This window comes from Balaenoptera musculus, chromosome 10, assembly GCF_009873245.2.
Source record: "Balaenoptera musculus isolate JJ_BM4_2016_0621 chromosome 10, mBalMus1.pri.v3, whole genome shotgun sequence".
Taxonomy (NCBI): domain Eukaryota; kingdom Metazoa; phylum Chordata; class Mammalia; order Artiodactyla; family Balaenopteridae; genus Balaenoptera; species Balaenoptera musculus.
In genome coordinates, this window is record NC_045794.1 from 5,842,163 (window position 1) to 5,859,233 (window position 17,071).

At 46.2% G+C, this 17,071-nt stretch overlaps 1 protein-coding gene across 4 annotated transcripts in view; it reads right to left on the reverse strand.

The window, feature by feature from the left end:
- VWF (von Willebrand factor) overlaps window positions 1-17,071 on the reverse strand; it is a 156,082-nt gene that overhangs the window by 118,764 nt on the left and 20,247 nt on the right. For 3 of the 4 annotated variants that reach the window (XM_036865019.1, XM_036865018.1, XM_036865021.1), the window contains 4 exons: window positions 16,559-16,679; window positions 14,925-15,089; window positions 6,788-6,890; window positions 6,298-6,506 (listed from right to left, as the gene is read on the reverse strand). In XM_036865019.1, coding sequence (XP_036720914.1) covers window positions 6,298-6,506; window positions 6,788-6,890; window positions 14,925-15,089; window positions 16,559-16,613 — 532 coding nt within the window. In that variant the 5' untranslated portion in view covers window positions 16,614-16,679. The remainder of the gene's footprint in view (window positions 1-6,297; window positions 6,507-6,787; window positions 6,891-14,924; window positions 15,090-16,558; window positions 16,680-17,071) is intronic. The other variant, XM_036865020.1, reaches the window with a different exon arrangement.

Consider the following 17,071-nt stretch of genomic DNA (forward strand, 5'->3'; position numbering starts at 1 on the left):
AGAGGTTAAGACTTTGCCTTCCAATGCAGGGGGGTGCGGGTTCGATCCCTGGTCAGGGAGCTAAGATCCCACATGCCTCGTGCCCCAAAAAAGCAAGCAGACAAAAACATAAAACAGAAGCAATATTGTAACAAATTCAATAAAGACTTTAAAAATGGTCCACATCAAAAAAAAAAAATCTTAAAAAAAAAAGAGGGGCAGAGGGAGATCAGACAGAGACACACACAGAGCAGGCAATGTGCAGACCGAGGCAGAGACTGAAACGATGCAGCCACAGGTCAAGGATGGCTGGCAGTGGCTGGAAGAGGCAAGGCACAGATCCTCCCCAGAGCCCCTGGAGGAAGTGTAGTCCTGTCATCACCTTGGTTTTGGACTTCTGGCCTTCTAGAATTGTGAGAGAATAAATTTCTGTTGTCTTAAGCCATCAAGCTTGCAGTAATTTGTTGGCAGCTGCAGGAAACTAATACATGGAGAAGCCAAAGGGAAGGGCACTTAAATCTGTGAAGTTTCTACTATGTGCCAGCCATTATGATAGGCATTCTCTGGGTTCTTAGTCACCACGCCACACAAGCTTGCCCACCTTCTAATATACCATCTCAAGGAAGAGGAGGAGAAGAGGCTTTGTGCTATGTGGGGAAAGCCCAAGAGAGAATCAAGACCCCTGGTCTGGTCTCAGTTCTCCTTCGATTGCCCTGTGTGTTCTTGGGCTGATCCCATAATCTCCTGAGCCTGATTCCTCATATGTAAAATGATGGGTTAGACTAGAGGACCTCTAGATTCCTTCCTGACCTTTTAGGAAGTGAAACCCTATGGGCTAAATCTGAAATGAGACATAAGGATGTCTGATAGATGGAATTACAAATCATCTCGCTTATAGAAAAATCTCTGAGAGCCAGAGTTAAAACCAGCTGGGCAGGCTCCCATGATGTCAGGAAGCAGGGTTAACTGTCGAGTCTTTGCCAACCAAAAAAAAAAAAAACCTGCAGTCCTCTGAGAGTGATTTCCAAAATATCACCAGAGCCCTGACTTTTTGCCAACATGCACCACCTTCTCCCTAGTAACATAGGTCCCATTTTTAGTTAGTATTTTTTAATTGAAGTATAGTTGATTTGCAGTGTTTCAGGTGTACAGCAAAGTGATTCAGTTATACATATGCATCTATATTCTTTTTCAGATTCTTTTCCATTATAGGTTATTACAAAATATTGAATATAACCTGTGCTATACTGTAGGTCCTTGTTGTTTATTTTCTATACAGTAGCATGTATCTGTTAATCCCAAACCATTTTTAGTTTTTTAGATCTTAAAGCCTGGAGAAAAAGACATCTTAGGGCTGGGACTTCCATTTCTGGCAATACAGCACATTAGAAAAATCTGAAAACTCTGCCACTGCAAAGGACAAATATCCTGTTGAATCTGTGTTTAATCCCATTTTAAAAAGTAGAGGGAATGACAAGGGACAAAAAAGAAGGAGAAGAAGGAAAGGAGGAAGGGAAGGGAAGAAAGTTTAAAAACAAGGAAAGAAAGTTTAAGAATAGAACTGGCAAATATGACTTAATGTTCTGACTACAGGGTATTACAGTGGGGGTGGCAATATTGCCAACTAACGTGCTTGGGTTTTAACAGCTCCTTGGAGATTGATGGAAATGAGTCTTGGGTCTGCATGATGTAGGGAGATGGGCTTAGACCCCTTTGTGAACCTGGGAGTCTTGAAGGACTACCCCCTCCGTGAGAAAGCTAACAAGAAAAAAATTCACTCTGAGAAGTAGGAAAATAATAAGGAAGTTTATTTCCTTGGTCTGGACTCTGAATAGGAGGGGAAAAGTCTCCTCTGAGAATTTACAGTGATAGGAAAGCCCTCATTTAGCATTGAGATTCCAATTTATACTTCTTGTGAGATTCAGTAACTCCATATTAAAAAATTAGCATAAAACCCTTCTACAGATGAGCTTACAATCCAAAATTTTGCAACATAGACAACAATCTACTTCAAGCAAGACCCAGCAGACATAAAGATAACATGATTCAAGCTCTAAAAACTTCAGATAATAAAGTTTTTGTACAGAGGTTATAAAAGAAATATATTTTAAATTGCTGTTATAAAGAAGAAATCAAAACCTGATAAAAGAACAAGACAATAAGAAAAATAATAGAGTTGAAAAAGTGCCAGATTTACCTTCTAAAATTACAAATATAGTCAATGAAATAGAAAAGAAAAGTCAATTGATGGATTAGACATCATCTGTCAATTAGTGTTGAGAGAGAATTAGTGAACTAGAAGATAGATCTAAATAGTGATGTGCTGATAAGCCAGCTCTCTGGGGGGAAAGCAAAGCCCTGATTTGCTTGTTTCCATGGTGTAAATACTCCCACCATGGCCAGTTTCAAGCTACCAACATGACATTACTGAAAATGGAGCTGGAAAAGATGCACACGATCGGTTCTCACCAGCCAGCATGACCATACCACTCAAGCAACAAAGAGGGATAAAGAGATAGAAAAGTGGAAGTATGGTAAAGAGGGAAAATAGGGTGGAATAAAAATATCCAACATATGTCTAACAGAAGAGAGAAAATGACTGAAATTTTCCTATATCTGATGAAAGGTAGGAATCATCAGATTCATGAGTCACAAAAAGTCTCAAGCAAGATAATAAAAATAAAACCCACACATAGAAATAGCAGAGTGAAATTTCAGAATACCAAAAGCAATGAGATGACTTATACACAAGCTAAAAGACACATTATCTGTGAAGAAATGACAATTAGACTGACAACATACTTCTCGACAGCAACAATGGAACAGCATCCTCAAAGCACTGTGAGAAATAACCAATGTCCTAGAATTCTATACCTAGCTAACATATCATATAAGAATGAAGGAGTGTTTGTTTCAGTTATCACTACCAGATGCTGAGTGAGGAACTACTAAGGGATGTTTTTTAAAAAAATAGAAATTGAACCGACAAAAAAAAGTAACATAAAAGGAGAAATTATGAGCAAAGAACCTGTTAAACATGAAGGCATAGCCAAAGAAGCACCAATTATGTAAAAGTATGATAATAATGCCAAATTTAGTAGTTATTCAAACAAGGTGGGGGGACAGTGAGGGCATTATTCATATAGTAATGGGTAGATGAAGCAGACAAAAGGTAGTAAAAAAAAATAGTAGACTTGAATAACACAATTAACAAAGGTAGTTCAACAAAAAGATACAGAATCTGGCACCAATCAGGAAACATTCTGACAAGCCTCTTAGATAGCCTCATCCACCAGAAGGCAGACAGCAGAAGCAAGAAGAACCACAATCCTGCAGCCTGTGGAATGAAAACCACATTCACAGAAAGATAGACAAAATGAAAAGGCACAGGGCTATGTACCAGATGAAGGAACAAGATAAAACCCCAGAAAAACAATTGAATGAAGTGGATATAGGAGACCTTCCAGAAAAAGAATTCAGAATGGTGATAGTGAAGATGATCCAGGACCTCGGAAAAAGAATGGAGGCAAAGATTGAGAAGATGCAAGAAATGTTTAACAAAGATCTAGAAGAACTAAAGAACAAACACCTAGAAGAATTAAAGAACAAACAGAGATGAACAATATCATAACTGAAATGAAAAATACACTAGAAGGAATCAATAGCAGAATAACTGAGGCAGAAGAATGGATAAGTGACCTGGAAGACAGAATGGTGGCATTCACTGCTGTGGAACAGAATAAAGAAAAAAGAATGAAAAGACATGAAAACAGCCTAAGAGACCTCTGGGACAACATTAAACACACCAACATTCACATTACAGGGGTCCCAGAAGGAGAAGAGAGAGAGAAAGGACCTGAGAAATATTTGGAGAGATTATAGTCAAAAACTTCCCTAACATGGAAAAGGAAATAGCCACCCAAGTCCAGGAAGCACAGAGTCCCAGGCAGGATAAACCCAAGGAGAAACACACTAAGACACATAGTAATCAAATTGACAAAAATTAAAGACAAAGAAAAATTATTAGAAGCAGCAAGGGAAAAACAACAAATAACATACAAGGGAACTCCCATAACGTTAACAGCTCATTTCTCAGCAGAAACTCTGCAAGCCAGAAGGAAGTGGCAAGATATATTTCAAGTGATGAAAGGGAAGAACCTACAACCAAGATTACTCTAGCCGGCAAGGATTTCATTCAGATTCGACAGAGAAATCAAAAGCTTTACAGACAAGCAAAAGCTAAGAGAATTCAGCACCACCAAACCGGCTCTACAACAAATGCTAAAGGAACTTCTCTAAGTGGGAAACATAAGAGAAGAAAAGGACCTACAAAAACAAACCCAAAACAATTAAGATAATGGTAATAGGAACATACATATTGATAATTACCTTAAACGTGAATGGATTAAATGCTCCAACCAAAAGACACAGGCTCACTGAATGGATACAAAAACAAGGCCCATATATATGCTGCCTACAAGAGACCCACTTCAGACCTAGGGACACATACAGACTGAAAGTGAGGGCATGGAAAAAGATATTCCATGCAAATGGAAATCAAAAGAAAGCTGGAGTAGCAATCCTCATATCAGATAAAATAGACTTTAAAATAAAGAAGCAATTTGCATTCTGAGATAATTTTTTTCTTGTCTTATATTTCAATTTATTTTCTTCTTTTTCTTCAGATGTAAAATATATCCAACACTTAATTCCAAAGGCGAATGTATCTATGACATTGTTGTCCAGCCCAGGTGTTTACACCCATATGACCAATGTGATAGGACCATAATTCATTATCTTTTTACCACCGAAAATTGTTTTATATTTGTAATGACAGAGAAATGGCTTTATCATGCTGATGCTGGTGGCAAAGAACTAATAGTTGGCTACTTCAATTACCAGTAATCTTCGCTGGATGAGGCCCTGCTTCACACATTTGGCCCAAAATCTTGCAACCCACCTGAGGTAGAAACAGAGATGCGCTACCCAGATCCCTTTCACGGAAGACTTGGTTTGCTCTTCAGGGTCTGTCTCAGCTACAGAGAACTACCTCCTGATGTCATACCCTTCTAGAGGCAGTCGATACGCAGTGAGCGAATGGGGCCCAGACTTCTTAGCCTGGTATGGAACATTCTGAGGGGCAGTCCTTGCTCTAGAGCTCTCCCTCTGCTCAGCTCTCCTTCCTCCCCTTCCTTTCGATATTGATCTCTAATAAACACCTTGTACCGTAGATTCCACTGAGATTAAATAAATAAATAAATAAGAAAACATTCTGTTGGAGCATACGTAGAACAATTACAAAAGATCATGTACTAGGCCACAAATAAATCTCCCCAGATTTCTAATTTAAATCAGAAATCAATTTAGTTGCAAAAGATGGCTTTTAAAATTCTAAACAGTTAAAAATTTTAAGCACATTTAATAGGTTGAGAAAAAACTCAAAATGGCAGTAGAAAATTCATAGAACTCAATGAAAATGAAAATATTTACCTATCAAAGTTGGTGTGATACAGCTAAGGCAGTATTTAAGGAAAGTTGATAGACTCAAATGTACATATTGAACAATAAAAAGTTTAAGAAATCAGGGCTGGAGAAGACAGAAACAAATCATCTTACTATTTTCCAGTCCAATGAAAGGAATAATCAACTGTTTCTCTACACACTTACCCCTTAACCGTAAAAAAGAAGGAGAACTTATACACAAATGTTCAGCTTTTGCAAAAGAACATCCCTAAATGTTTATGTAATTGAAATTATCAGAAGAAGAATAAAGATTAGCAGTGGTTTTCGCATTGTCCATATTACTTCCTATTGCTTGTGAACACACACATGCACGCACACCCACATAAACTAGCCTTTTTGGACAGTGTAGAGGACCACCCTTTGTTTTTGGCCACACTGCGTGGCTTGCAGGATCTTAGTTCCCCAACCAGGGATCGAACCCAGGCCCCCAGCAGTGGAAACACGGAGTCCTAACCACTGGACCACCAGGGAAGTCCCAGGACCACCCTTTATGGATTTCATCCTCAAAGTTCCATCACAGTGGCTCAGGAGGATCTGTTCAAACCATCCAGCATTTATCAACCATCTGCCACGTGGGTAATTCAAGGTTGAACAACGTCAGGTCTGAGGAGCCCCAAGATCTGATTTGCCAGGGGGTCTAGGCAGCGAAGTAGAACACTAAGAGATAAGGTTGGCGGGATAAATTGAGCTGAGGACTCAGGGAGGCTGGAACGCCAGGGGAAGAGTCATAGTGAAGACTGGTGAGCAAGACAGCACAGCCATGCGTTCGGGAAACGGTGTGCCAGAAAAGCCTACCTTCTTGAGTCCGGAAGTCATCTTCGGCAAAGATGTTAAAGTTGCCGCACAGCCCACAGGTCTTGTTGAAGTGTCTGTCTGACAGCAGGACTTGAAAGTTGCCGCTGCCATCAATCCTGGCCACAAAGCCGTAGGCCTCGCTGGACAGCTTGTAGTACCCAGCCTCAGTTTCTAGGTACAGCCCTTTGGAGGCATAGGGCATGGAGACCCTGGACGGACAGGAGGAACTCAGGAAGTGGCCTTCTCGTCCATTTTCTGGATGTCCCTCCACCCTTCAACCCGACCATGCTGCAGGGTTCAGACCGAGGAGCAGAGGCTGCGGGCCTAGTCCAAGCGTTGGGACATCCCACTCTCGCCCACCCTGCTCACTTCCTCTGGGCACATCTACTTCCTCTCTCTGGGCCCTGTTGCTTCATCTGAAAGACGATGGGGGAGTACAGGGGAATTATCAGGGTCCCTTCTAATTTGAACTTTCTGGGCTCCGACTTACCTCTGGTCCCCCTGCAGCACAGTACCATTGACAAACACGTGGATATCGAAAAATTCCCCAAGATACACGGAGAGGCTCACTCTCTTGCCATCTTGGAAGTCCCCTGAAAGAGAAAAGAATTATTTAAACTGGGTAGCAATTATTACTCCCAAAAAGTGAATACATTTATTTATAATCATCATCTCTATAATCTTATCTCAGTGGAAAACTCCCCTCAAAGATTTAACAAATGGGCAACAAAAATTTCCCTAAAAATCTCATTGGCTCACTCATCTTTCCATTCATCTAAAAATATTTACTGAGTGCCTTCTGGATACATAGCCCTCTAGTAGTCTCTTATATTTCTCAAAAGAGAAATGTAAAATTCTGACCCCTTCCTTCTGGGAGTTTACAATCGAAGTATAAAGATAAAATAAGCATGAGTCGAATGCATTCTAAGGCAGTGAATCAACGCCACAATGTGAGTTATTGGTGACAGGAACTCTGGGATGTGTTATTTAAAATGTTCTCTTAGAAAGGGAACCCTCCTACACTGTTGGTGGGAATGCAAAGTGGTTCAGCCACTGTGGAAAACAGTACGAGGTTCCTCAAAAACCTAAAAATAGAGTTGCCATATGATCCAGTGATCCCACTCCTGAGCATATACCCAGACGAAACTATAATTCGAAAAGATACATGCACCCCTATGTTCATTATGGCACTATTCACAATAGCCAAGATATGGAAGCAACCTAAATGTCCATCAACAGATGAACGGATAAAGAAGATGTGTTGTGTATATATATATATATATATATATATATACACACACACAATGAAATACAACTCAGCTATAAAAAAGAGCAAAATCATGCCATTTGCAGAAACATGGATGGACCTAGAGATTATCCTACTAAGCGAAGTAAGAAAGAGAAAAGACAAATACCATATGATATCACTTACACGTGGAATCTAAAATATGACACAAATGAACCTACCTACGAAACAGAAACAGACTCACAGACATAGAGAACAGACTTGTGGTTGCCGGGGGAGGGAGGGAAGGAAGGATTAGAAGTTTGGGATTAGCAAATGCAAACTGGTATGTATAGAATGGATAAACAGCAAGGTCCTACTATAGAGCACAGGGAACTATATTCAATATCCTATGATAAACCATAACGGAAAAGAATATGAAAAGGAATACACATACATGTATAACTGAGTCAATTGGCTATACAGCAGAAGTTAACACAACATTGTAAATCAACTATACTTTGGTAAAAATTCAAAAAAAATAAATAAAATGGAGATTCGTGAGTCTCTCCTCACTGTACTGAATTCGCTTCTCTGGGAGAGGTTTACAGATACCACAGGTAAAATGCCTCACTCCATGCGGGGAACTTAATAAGGACACAGATGTTGCCATTAGAGATGTTTGAATAGCCAAACACATGATCAAATGGTCTCTGACGTTCCCATTGTGAGGGGCAAACGCAGAGGCAAGGGTGATGGCAGTTGACATGAAAGCGGGAAAACAGGAAGAGACACTTTTGCAGCTTAATGAAGACCTAACAACCCCACTGCTTGTCCGGAGAACAGGCGCCTGTGCTGGGCTATTGGTTTTCAAAGATAACTGAGTGGCCACAGGAGATGAAGGATCCAGAAGGAACAGTGTGGTCTGCGTCTCAAGCCTTTGAGACTGAGAAGTTGATGGAAATAGGGAAGATGAGGGCAGCCAGTGAAGACAGAGAGGGAAGATGCTGGAGAAACAGGGGTCAAAGTTGGGGGCACCACGCCTTCATGCTCCCGAAGAAACGGGGCAGGGACGCAGGTGGAAAGGTTAAGCTTGGAAATGAGGACATGTGCCTGCTCCTAGAAGGGTCAGGGGACTGTAGCTCCAGCTCCTCAGCAAAAGAGAAGGCAAGGGGCTTCCCTGGTGGCACACTGGTTAAGAATCCACCTGCCAAGGCAGGGGACATGGGTTCGAGCCCTGGTCCGGGAGGATCCCACATGCCGTGGAGCAACTAAGCCCGTGTGCCACAACTACTGAGCCTGCGCTCTAGAGCCCGCGAGCCACAGCTACTGAGCCCGCGTGCCACAACTACTGAGGCCCGCGCACCTAGAGCCCATGCTCCACAACAAGAGAAGCCACCGCAATGAGAAGCCCGCGCACCGCAACGAAGAGTAGCCCCCGCTCACCGCAACTAGAGAAAGCCCGTGCGCAGCAGCAAAGACCCAACGCAGCCAAAAATAAATAAATAAAATAAATTTAAAAAAAGAGAAGGCAAGAATGTCTATGGAACCAAGTGCAGGAGGCTCGGAAGGTCTGTCGACGTGACGTGCAGCTGCCACGGCTGGGGCCACTGATAAAGCGAGCTAAGAAGGGTGGTCTCAGGACAGCCCAGCAGAGGTCTGGAAGGAGGCATCCTCCAACCAGGGCTTGAGCTGGACCCAGGCTGCTGGAGGACAGCAACACCTGGTACACACACACACACACACACACCCAGAACCAACCAGAATGAGCCAGAAAATAGACTTGTTTCTGGTAAGATTTCAGTGAGGGCCATGGCATGTAACTAAGAAGCCCATTCTAAGAATAGAGTCTTGAATGATATACTGTTAGTAGCTCAGGGGCCACCAGGAAAGGCCCAGAGACTACCCACAGCCCACAAGCCACAATCTGCCAAGCCCCAGACCAACGCTGGCAGGGGTTAAAGGAGATGCCAACTGCGGGGAAGGGTTTTGTCCTGTCCCATTGAGGAGTCTTGTCCGAACTGCATTTTCACTTCCAACAGTTTTTGTAGCAAGCAAATTTTTCAAAAGTTGAACAGACTTTCTGACAGCAAGAAATTAGCCGAAGAAAAACAAAAATAAGTGATGGGACAAATAAACTCACATGTTAATGGTAGAGTCTGAGTGGTGGGTATAGGGGTGTTCATTGTCCTATTCTTTCAACTTTTCCATATGTTTGAAATTTTCCATAATAAAATGCTGGGAAACGCAAACAAATGGGAGAGCCCGGCAACAGCCTTCAGTTTGCAGTTTGCCTTCCCGGCCCCTCGACATTCACAGTGGGCCAAAGACTGAACCCCTCCCCGGCCTCTGCTGGGGCTGACCCTGACCACCACACCCCAGCCTGGAGGGAGCTCCATTCACCACGTGCCTGCTGGCAGAGGTGCAATGAGCCCAAGAGGTTGGGGTCTCCTCCCGGCCACAGAACCCACCTCCTCCTCACCAGTACAATTCCTATCCATCCCCAGTCTCAAGAGGGCTGGAGGGTTCTGCCCCTGCTTCACTAGGCAACTCAGCCCGTACATCACCTTGAGCTAGGGGCATCTCCCTCCTGGAAACAGGAGAGGAACCCTGGGCACCTCTCCTCAAAGGTGCTCCCTCCCCATCACGGGGATTCAGAAAGGGTGCCTGAGAGAGCTAGGCAGCCAGCCAGGGGTGGGGCAGGAGGCGGGGTGGTGGTGTTTGCTGGAGAGTGGGTGGGGAACACTGCCCGCAATTAGCCAGCTTGGGGTGAACCACCATCCTGCAGTTGCCTTCAAGGCTTTCAAGGATGTAAGATCACCTCAACAGTCCCTTGTTCCGTGGGAAGCAGGGCTGAACAGGTGCCGTGGGGAAGCCGAGAGGTCACTACCACTAGGAAAGAGGGGCCTGAAGCCTGGGCCAGCCAAGACTCCAGCAGGAAGTCAATCAAAAGGGAACCAGGAGAATGTGACAGAGCCCCGAGCCTCCCACTGTTGGGGTGCATGGGAGCTCCCATCTTTTCCAGGTAAAAGGTGATACAGCCTGACTCCACAGCCCGTGGGACCTGGGTCCACCAGGTAGCTGACACTCGGTGTCACTTGCCCATCGTCACACAGCTGGTGAGTGATGACGGGATTGGGACTCAGACCGGGCGCTGGTTTAAGCATATGAAGGGTGGGCTCTGCATGGCCCCAGGAGCGATGGCATCTGGAAGCTGAGGAGCCTGCCAGGGGCACCCAGAGCCCAGCACTGCGTTAGGCAGCAGCCCGTTGGTGGAGGTGGGGGTAGAGATGCCGGGATCAGGACACTCGGTGAGGACAGAACTGCAGGACCCTGTGGAATTCCACACCCAAGGCAGGGGCAGCAAGGGGAGGTTTGGAAGGAGGAGACTTCAGAAAAGCATACCACGGCAGCATGAAGGAGCTTGGAGACCATCTAAACAAGTGGCTTTAAAACGTTTTTGCTCACATATATCCAGACAAAACTATAATTCAAAAAGATACATGCACCCCTATATTCATACCAGCACTACTCACAATAGCCAAGACATGGAAGCAACCTAAATGTCCATCGACAGATGAATGGATAAAGAAGATGTGGCACATATATACAATGGAATATTACTCAGCCATCAAAAAAGAATAAAATAATGCCATTTACAGCAACATGGATGGACCTAGAGATTCTCCTACTAAGCGAAGTAAGTCAGAAAGAGAAAGACAAATACCATATGATATCGCTTATACGTGGAATCTAAAATACGACACAAATGAAACTACCTAAGAAACAGAAACAGACTCCCAGAAATAGAGAACAGACGTGTGGTGGCCGAGGTAGGGGGAGGGAAAGATTGGGAGTTTGGGGTTAGTAGATGCAAACTATTAAATAGAGAGTGGCTAAACGACAAGGTCCTATACTGTAGAGCACAGGGAACTATATGCAATACACTGTGATAAACTATAATGGAAAAGAATATGAAAAAGAATATATATGTATAACTGAGTCACTTTGCTGTACAGCAGTAATTAACACAACACTGTAATTTAACTATACTTCAATAAAAAATAAAATTTTAAGAAAGAACATTTTTGCTCAGAAAGTGGAGTAAAAATGCCAGTAACTTCATGACCCAGTGCATGCACCATACACATTTCACATAACATCCCTACCCTAACCCTGTGCCAGGCGCTCTGGTACTTTCTGATGTCTTCTATTCTGTTCCCCGTAATTTTTTTTCATGCTGGTTACAACCATTCCATTCATTTTATGACCCATATGTTGTGACTCAGTTTGCAAAACACTGATCTATACTGACTCCGTTCTACAGTTGGAGAAACTGAGGCCCAAGTTTACAACAGGCTTTCTCCACCTCGGCGCTATTAACACTGCGGGCCAGATACTTCTTTGTTGTGGTGGCCACTCTGTGCACGTAGGATAATTAGCCGTATCCCTGGCTTCTATCTATCAGATGACACTAGCCTCCACCCCCCAAGCTGTGACAATCTAAAATGTCTCTAGACACAACCAAATGTCCTCTGGGGGAAAAAAATCACCCTGGTTGAGAACTATTGGTTTACACCGCTAACACGCGCAGAGCCCACATCAGGGTTTTCTAACTCCAAGTCCAAACCTCCCTTTGTAACACAAAGCCACCTAACGGGGCGTCTGAGTGCTCAGGATTCAGTTAACCACTAGTGCAGGAGAGAACTCTCCATCAGCCTTATGTTTTATTTGCTTCCTTCCCTCCCTGCAGAATTCAGGAGGGCATCTGATGATGTGCAGCCGTCAGGAAGATGAGCCACTAGAAACTGCCAGCGACGGACTTCCCTGGCGGTCCAGTGGTTAGGACTCCGCGCTCTCACTGCCGAGGGCCTGGGTTCAATCCCTGGTCAGGGAACTAAAAATCCCACAAGCCACGAGGTGCCGCCAAAAAAAAAGAAAAGAAAACTGCCAGTGAGCCCCGGGGCGGGAGGACACTCCCACGGTCCGCAGACCTGCCGGCCCGCACTTCCTGTATCTGCCAGAAGATGGGCGAGGTGTCCATCCCAGAGGCAAGCCAGGGAAGCTCTTCCCACGGCCCCATCTCCAGTCTGGCCTCTTGAATTCAGGAACTGAGGTTCTAAGTAAGGGAACAAGGCCTCCCCCAGGTGAGCGAGGAGCATTCGGGTAAGCAGGTGGCAGCTGGAAACAGAGTCAGACCCGAGTGCTTCCTCTGAGTCTAGAGTGTGGGAATCACTACTCTGTGTTTCTAACAAACACTCCATCCTCCACTCCTGTGATTCTGACGCAGGTGATCATCGTCCAGAAGCTGCACAACAGCGATCTGGTGTGACCTGACCACACACTGATGGGGAGGCAGAGGCTCAGGCTGGGGAGCTCACTCAGAACCTGGCTGGTTGTCCGTGGCTCTCTCGGGGCTGCTTTGGGAGCCACTTCCCGCAGGGTGGCTCAGGGGCCACCAGAACTCCCGAGGTCTCTCCCGGGTCCCGTGCTGGCCGGCTAGGAGCCTTGACCTGGGACCCTGGATGGAGCCTGCCGGACCGGGAGCCAACACCAGGGCAGGGGGCCTCGCCTTGGCACCAGGTGGCCCTTCATGCTCGGACACAAACACTTTACCCAGGATGTGAACAAGGTTCACAGGAGAGGAACGGGAACTTGCAATTTAGAAGCGAGGAAACAGGATGTCATTGGAGAACAATAGAGCAGAGACGTGTGGGAGGGCACAGCCGTGCCTGCAGGATGGAACGGCAGCGTCCAGGGGTGCTGCGCCCCTTGGCACCTCCGGCCCCCAGAGCAGCAGCGCCAGCCCACCCTGCCGGGCCCAGCTCCTCAGATTATCCCTCTCCTGCCAACACCCCACTCTCACCCCCCAAAACAGAAGAAGTAGCCGCCCGTGCTCTCTGATGTTAGCAGCACGATTTTGGGTGGGAATTAAACCAATCTACATTGAAATGGGATTGACCTATAGCCTGACTTAAGCCAACTACCTGCCAGAAAATTGACACTTGACAAGAGCAAATTGTTGTAAGAAAAGGAGGAGGACGCAGAGGGGGTATCCCACGGAGATGCTCTGAACTAGAGAGCCCTTCCATTCCTCCTTGGCCCCTGAAACCCAGAGAAGGATGGCCAGAGAGGCCAGACTTCTGACACCAACCCGCGTGGATGTGAGGAAGAGGAGTCAGTGTTACCCTGACTTTGATAGACATGCCCCCAAGTGCCCACGGTACATTTGTGACAACGTGGATGGACCTTGGAGGCACTGTGCTAAGTGAAATAAGACAAGGAGAGACAAATACTGTACGATCTCACATGTGGACTCTTAAAAAGCAAGCAAAACAAATGCACTGTGACTTTTAAGGTGGAGAAATCCACTGAAATAAACATTGGGATCACCTGAGGAGGAAGGACCTGGGGACTTCAGCTTCCCAGGGAAGGTGAGGGGGTGCTTTTTCTCTCCATTGCTGCCTCTGAAGCAAGACGGGTCCCCAGAGTTCAGAGTTCAGGATGACTTCCTCAACTTATCATGCCCTAGGGGTGTCTCTGGTCCTTTTCATCACCCGCCTGGTTACCATGGCCAAGGCCACCCTGCATCCCGCTTCTCTCCCTTTCAGAAGCATCTTGGCAAAGAACCTGTTTCTGCTGAGGCTCTACACTAGCCCCTCGTCGCCTGCTGAATCAAGAAACAAACTCCCCCATCAGACAGCAAGACTTAGCCCCATCAGCCTCCCCCCATGACCCAGTCTTGCACTCCACTATTCCCCAGGCCTGTGCTTCTCAAACTTGGGGCCCCAAACCAGCAGCAGCAGCTGGGAACTTGTTAAGAATGAACATTTCAGGCCCCACTCCAGATCCACTGACTTAGAAACCTTGGGCCGGGTGGGAGGGATGGGGGACCCCAGCACTCTGTTTTAACCAGCCTCCAGGTGAGCCTGATGTGCCGCAGGGGGGCAGAGATAACACGGGCATGATACCAGCACTTTGCCAGGAACACAGGAGGTGCTCAACATCAGCTGATACTCTGAATTCCAGCAAGAACATGCAACCTTCCTTCCCTTTTCTACAGGCTTCTGTTATTAAAAACCACCTTCTGGGTCATCAATTCTCTCGACGCTTCGGGGCTTCCGGAGCATTGCCTGCACCCAGAGCAACAGACTCAACCACTGGAGAAGCACGAAGACTCTCTCCATCCACCAGGTTCCCACGGGTAGAGGCCCGGGGAGAAGCCGAGGGAATCCCCACGTCGTGGAGAGGCCGTTCCCCACCACGCTCTCCGCTCAGGCCCTGTCCTAAGAGTAGGAAATCCCAACCCGCAATCCCCAAGGCCCTCACCTGCCAGGGCTGAGCTGTGCTGTCCCCACTCCCCACCCGCCTCTGAGTTCCCCCCCTCAGGGCCCGGGCTCACCTATGAGCGAGAAGGCGTGTGTCTGGCAGTCCCCCGCCAGGAGGTAACTGCAGCTTCCCTCGAAGCTGTACATGCTCTCGTCAAAGGTGTTGACGGAGTCGCCCCCGAAGAGGCTGCAGCGGGCCATCGACGACCTGCCAAGAGTGCCTTCTCCACAAAGGGCCCCTGGAGGGAAAGGCCACACGTGAGCACAGCTGGCACCACCAGCCCAAACCACTGCAGCCTGGTAGAAACGAGGCTGCGTCTGTTAGAAATCAGGCTCCGGGGAAGAACTTTCCATCCTCAGTGACAGTAAAGCTGTTGCTTTCAGCCCCAAAGTATGACCCAGGACTCAGCAATAATGGAGGAACTGTTTTTCAGGAAACCTATTCATTTTAATGGCATATATTCACTGATTTTAAACGTACTGCGTGCTCATTAGAGAGGATTTGGAGACTATGGAAGAATAATAAAAAGAAATTAAAACCATCTGTAACCAACATTCAGCAATAACTAGAGTTAACGTTTTAGCGTTTATCTTTTATTTCTATTTTACTGTGTATATACAGTTACAGATTTTTTGCAAATTTGTCAGCGTGCTGAGCAAACTGTTTATAACCTGTTTATTTCTCAATATATTGTAAAGAATTTATCATGCCATACTTACAAAACATTTTTGGTGGCTGCATTATATTTTGCATCTAAATGTATTTGGTATAGGTTCTAGCATTTTCCAGTTTTCTGATATGTACATAGATTGTAATGAGCATCCTTCTACATTAATCTACTGGTATATCTTGAATATATTGAATTGTAAACAGATCAACCTGTGTGCCTGACACATAGAATCTGTGAAGTATTGACTCCTGCAGGGTCATATGCTATCTCCTGCCACTCTCACACTGTGTGTGTGTGTGTGTGTGTGTGTGTGTGTGTGTGTGTGTTGGCAGGTGGAAACCACAGCTGTCAATCTCTACGTTTTCTGGATCCCCTGGCACAGAACACACCTAGTAGGAAGATGCAGAGGGTATGACGAATGTATATTTTGCCCCAGACCAACCTGTGAGCTGCAGGCTGGACGCTGCTGGCCTAGTCATCTAAATGGAGACTAGGGTCAGAAAAGGGTCCCCCTTGCCTTTCACAGACTCAGCATCTCAGTGAGGGAAGGAGGGTAGTGTTGTACAGTGAGGGAGAGCTGGCCTCTGATTTTGGTTCTGTGTGACTTTGGAGCAGTCATTTTTCCTCTCTGACCCTCAGTCTCTTCATCGGTACTATCGGATGTACACCTGTACAACTAGATGAGCTCCACAATCTATTCTAAAGCTAATAATCTGCCCAAGTCTTGGATTCCTTCTTCCCCATCCTCCATCCCCAGCATACAGGACTGTTCTGTGTGGCCCTGGTGCTTCTTAGTTCCCCAACTGGAGAAGACATTTACAGGCACCTGGTCCTTGAGAAACACAAGTCCAGGGCAGTGGGCTCTGCAGAAACTTCATAAGAGGAACTAACCAGGGAACCAGTGACTCCGGCAGCCCCAGCATGAGCCGAACGTGGGGCTGGGCACACAGGTGGGCTCCAGACACACCTCCCTGGCAGGGGGTGGTTCCCAGTGGCCCTGAGGCAGGAGTGAAGAGTGGCAGCACCTTTGGACCTACCTGGCAAGGTGAGGGCCAGAGCGAGCAGCAACCTTGCGAGCCTGGCAGGGATCATCTGCGGAGAAGCAGGAGAGTTGAGCTCGCGATCACTGGTCACACAGGTGGCTGGTGCTATGTGCTCCTGGCCATGCATGAAGTGGGGAGAGTTTTTTTCAAGCAAGAGAAGAGAATCACTCTCATCTGCCCCTTAAACATGGACTGGTGGTCCCCAAAAAAGCCTGTGGCCAGGCCCAAAGAGTAACAATCACTGTGATCCAGGACCCCGGGCACCCTTCCCCAAACAGTGGTCCCTGCTGCACACCGAGGGGAAAGCCCTGCCTTGGCCTCCACACGCCCCCAGGTGTCATCGCCTGAGCTCCCGTGGCCGCTCAGAGCCGGGGGCACCTCATTCCCTCCTCCTCTTCATCCTTTCACGCTCGGCAGCAAACTGGGGAGTAGGAACTGTCTCGCTTCTGCTCCTACCACGGGCGCCAGGCTTTGAGAACACTCAGGAACCAGGCTTTCTGGTCCATC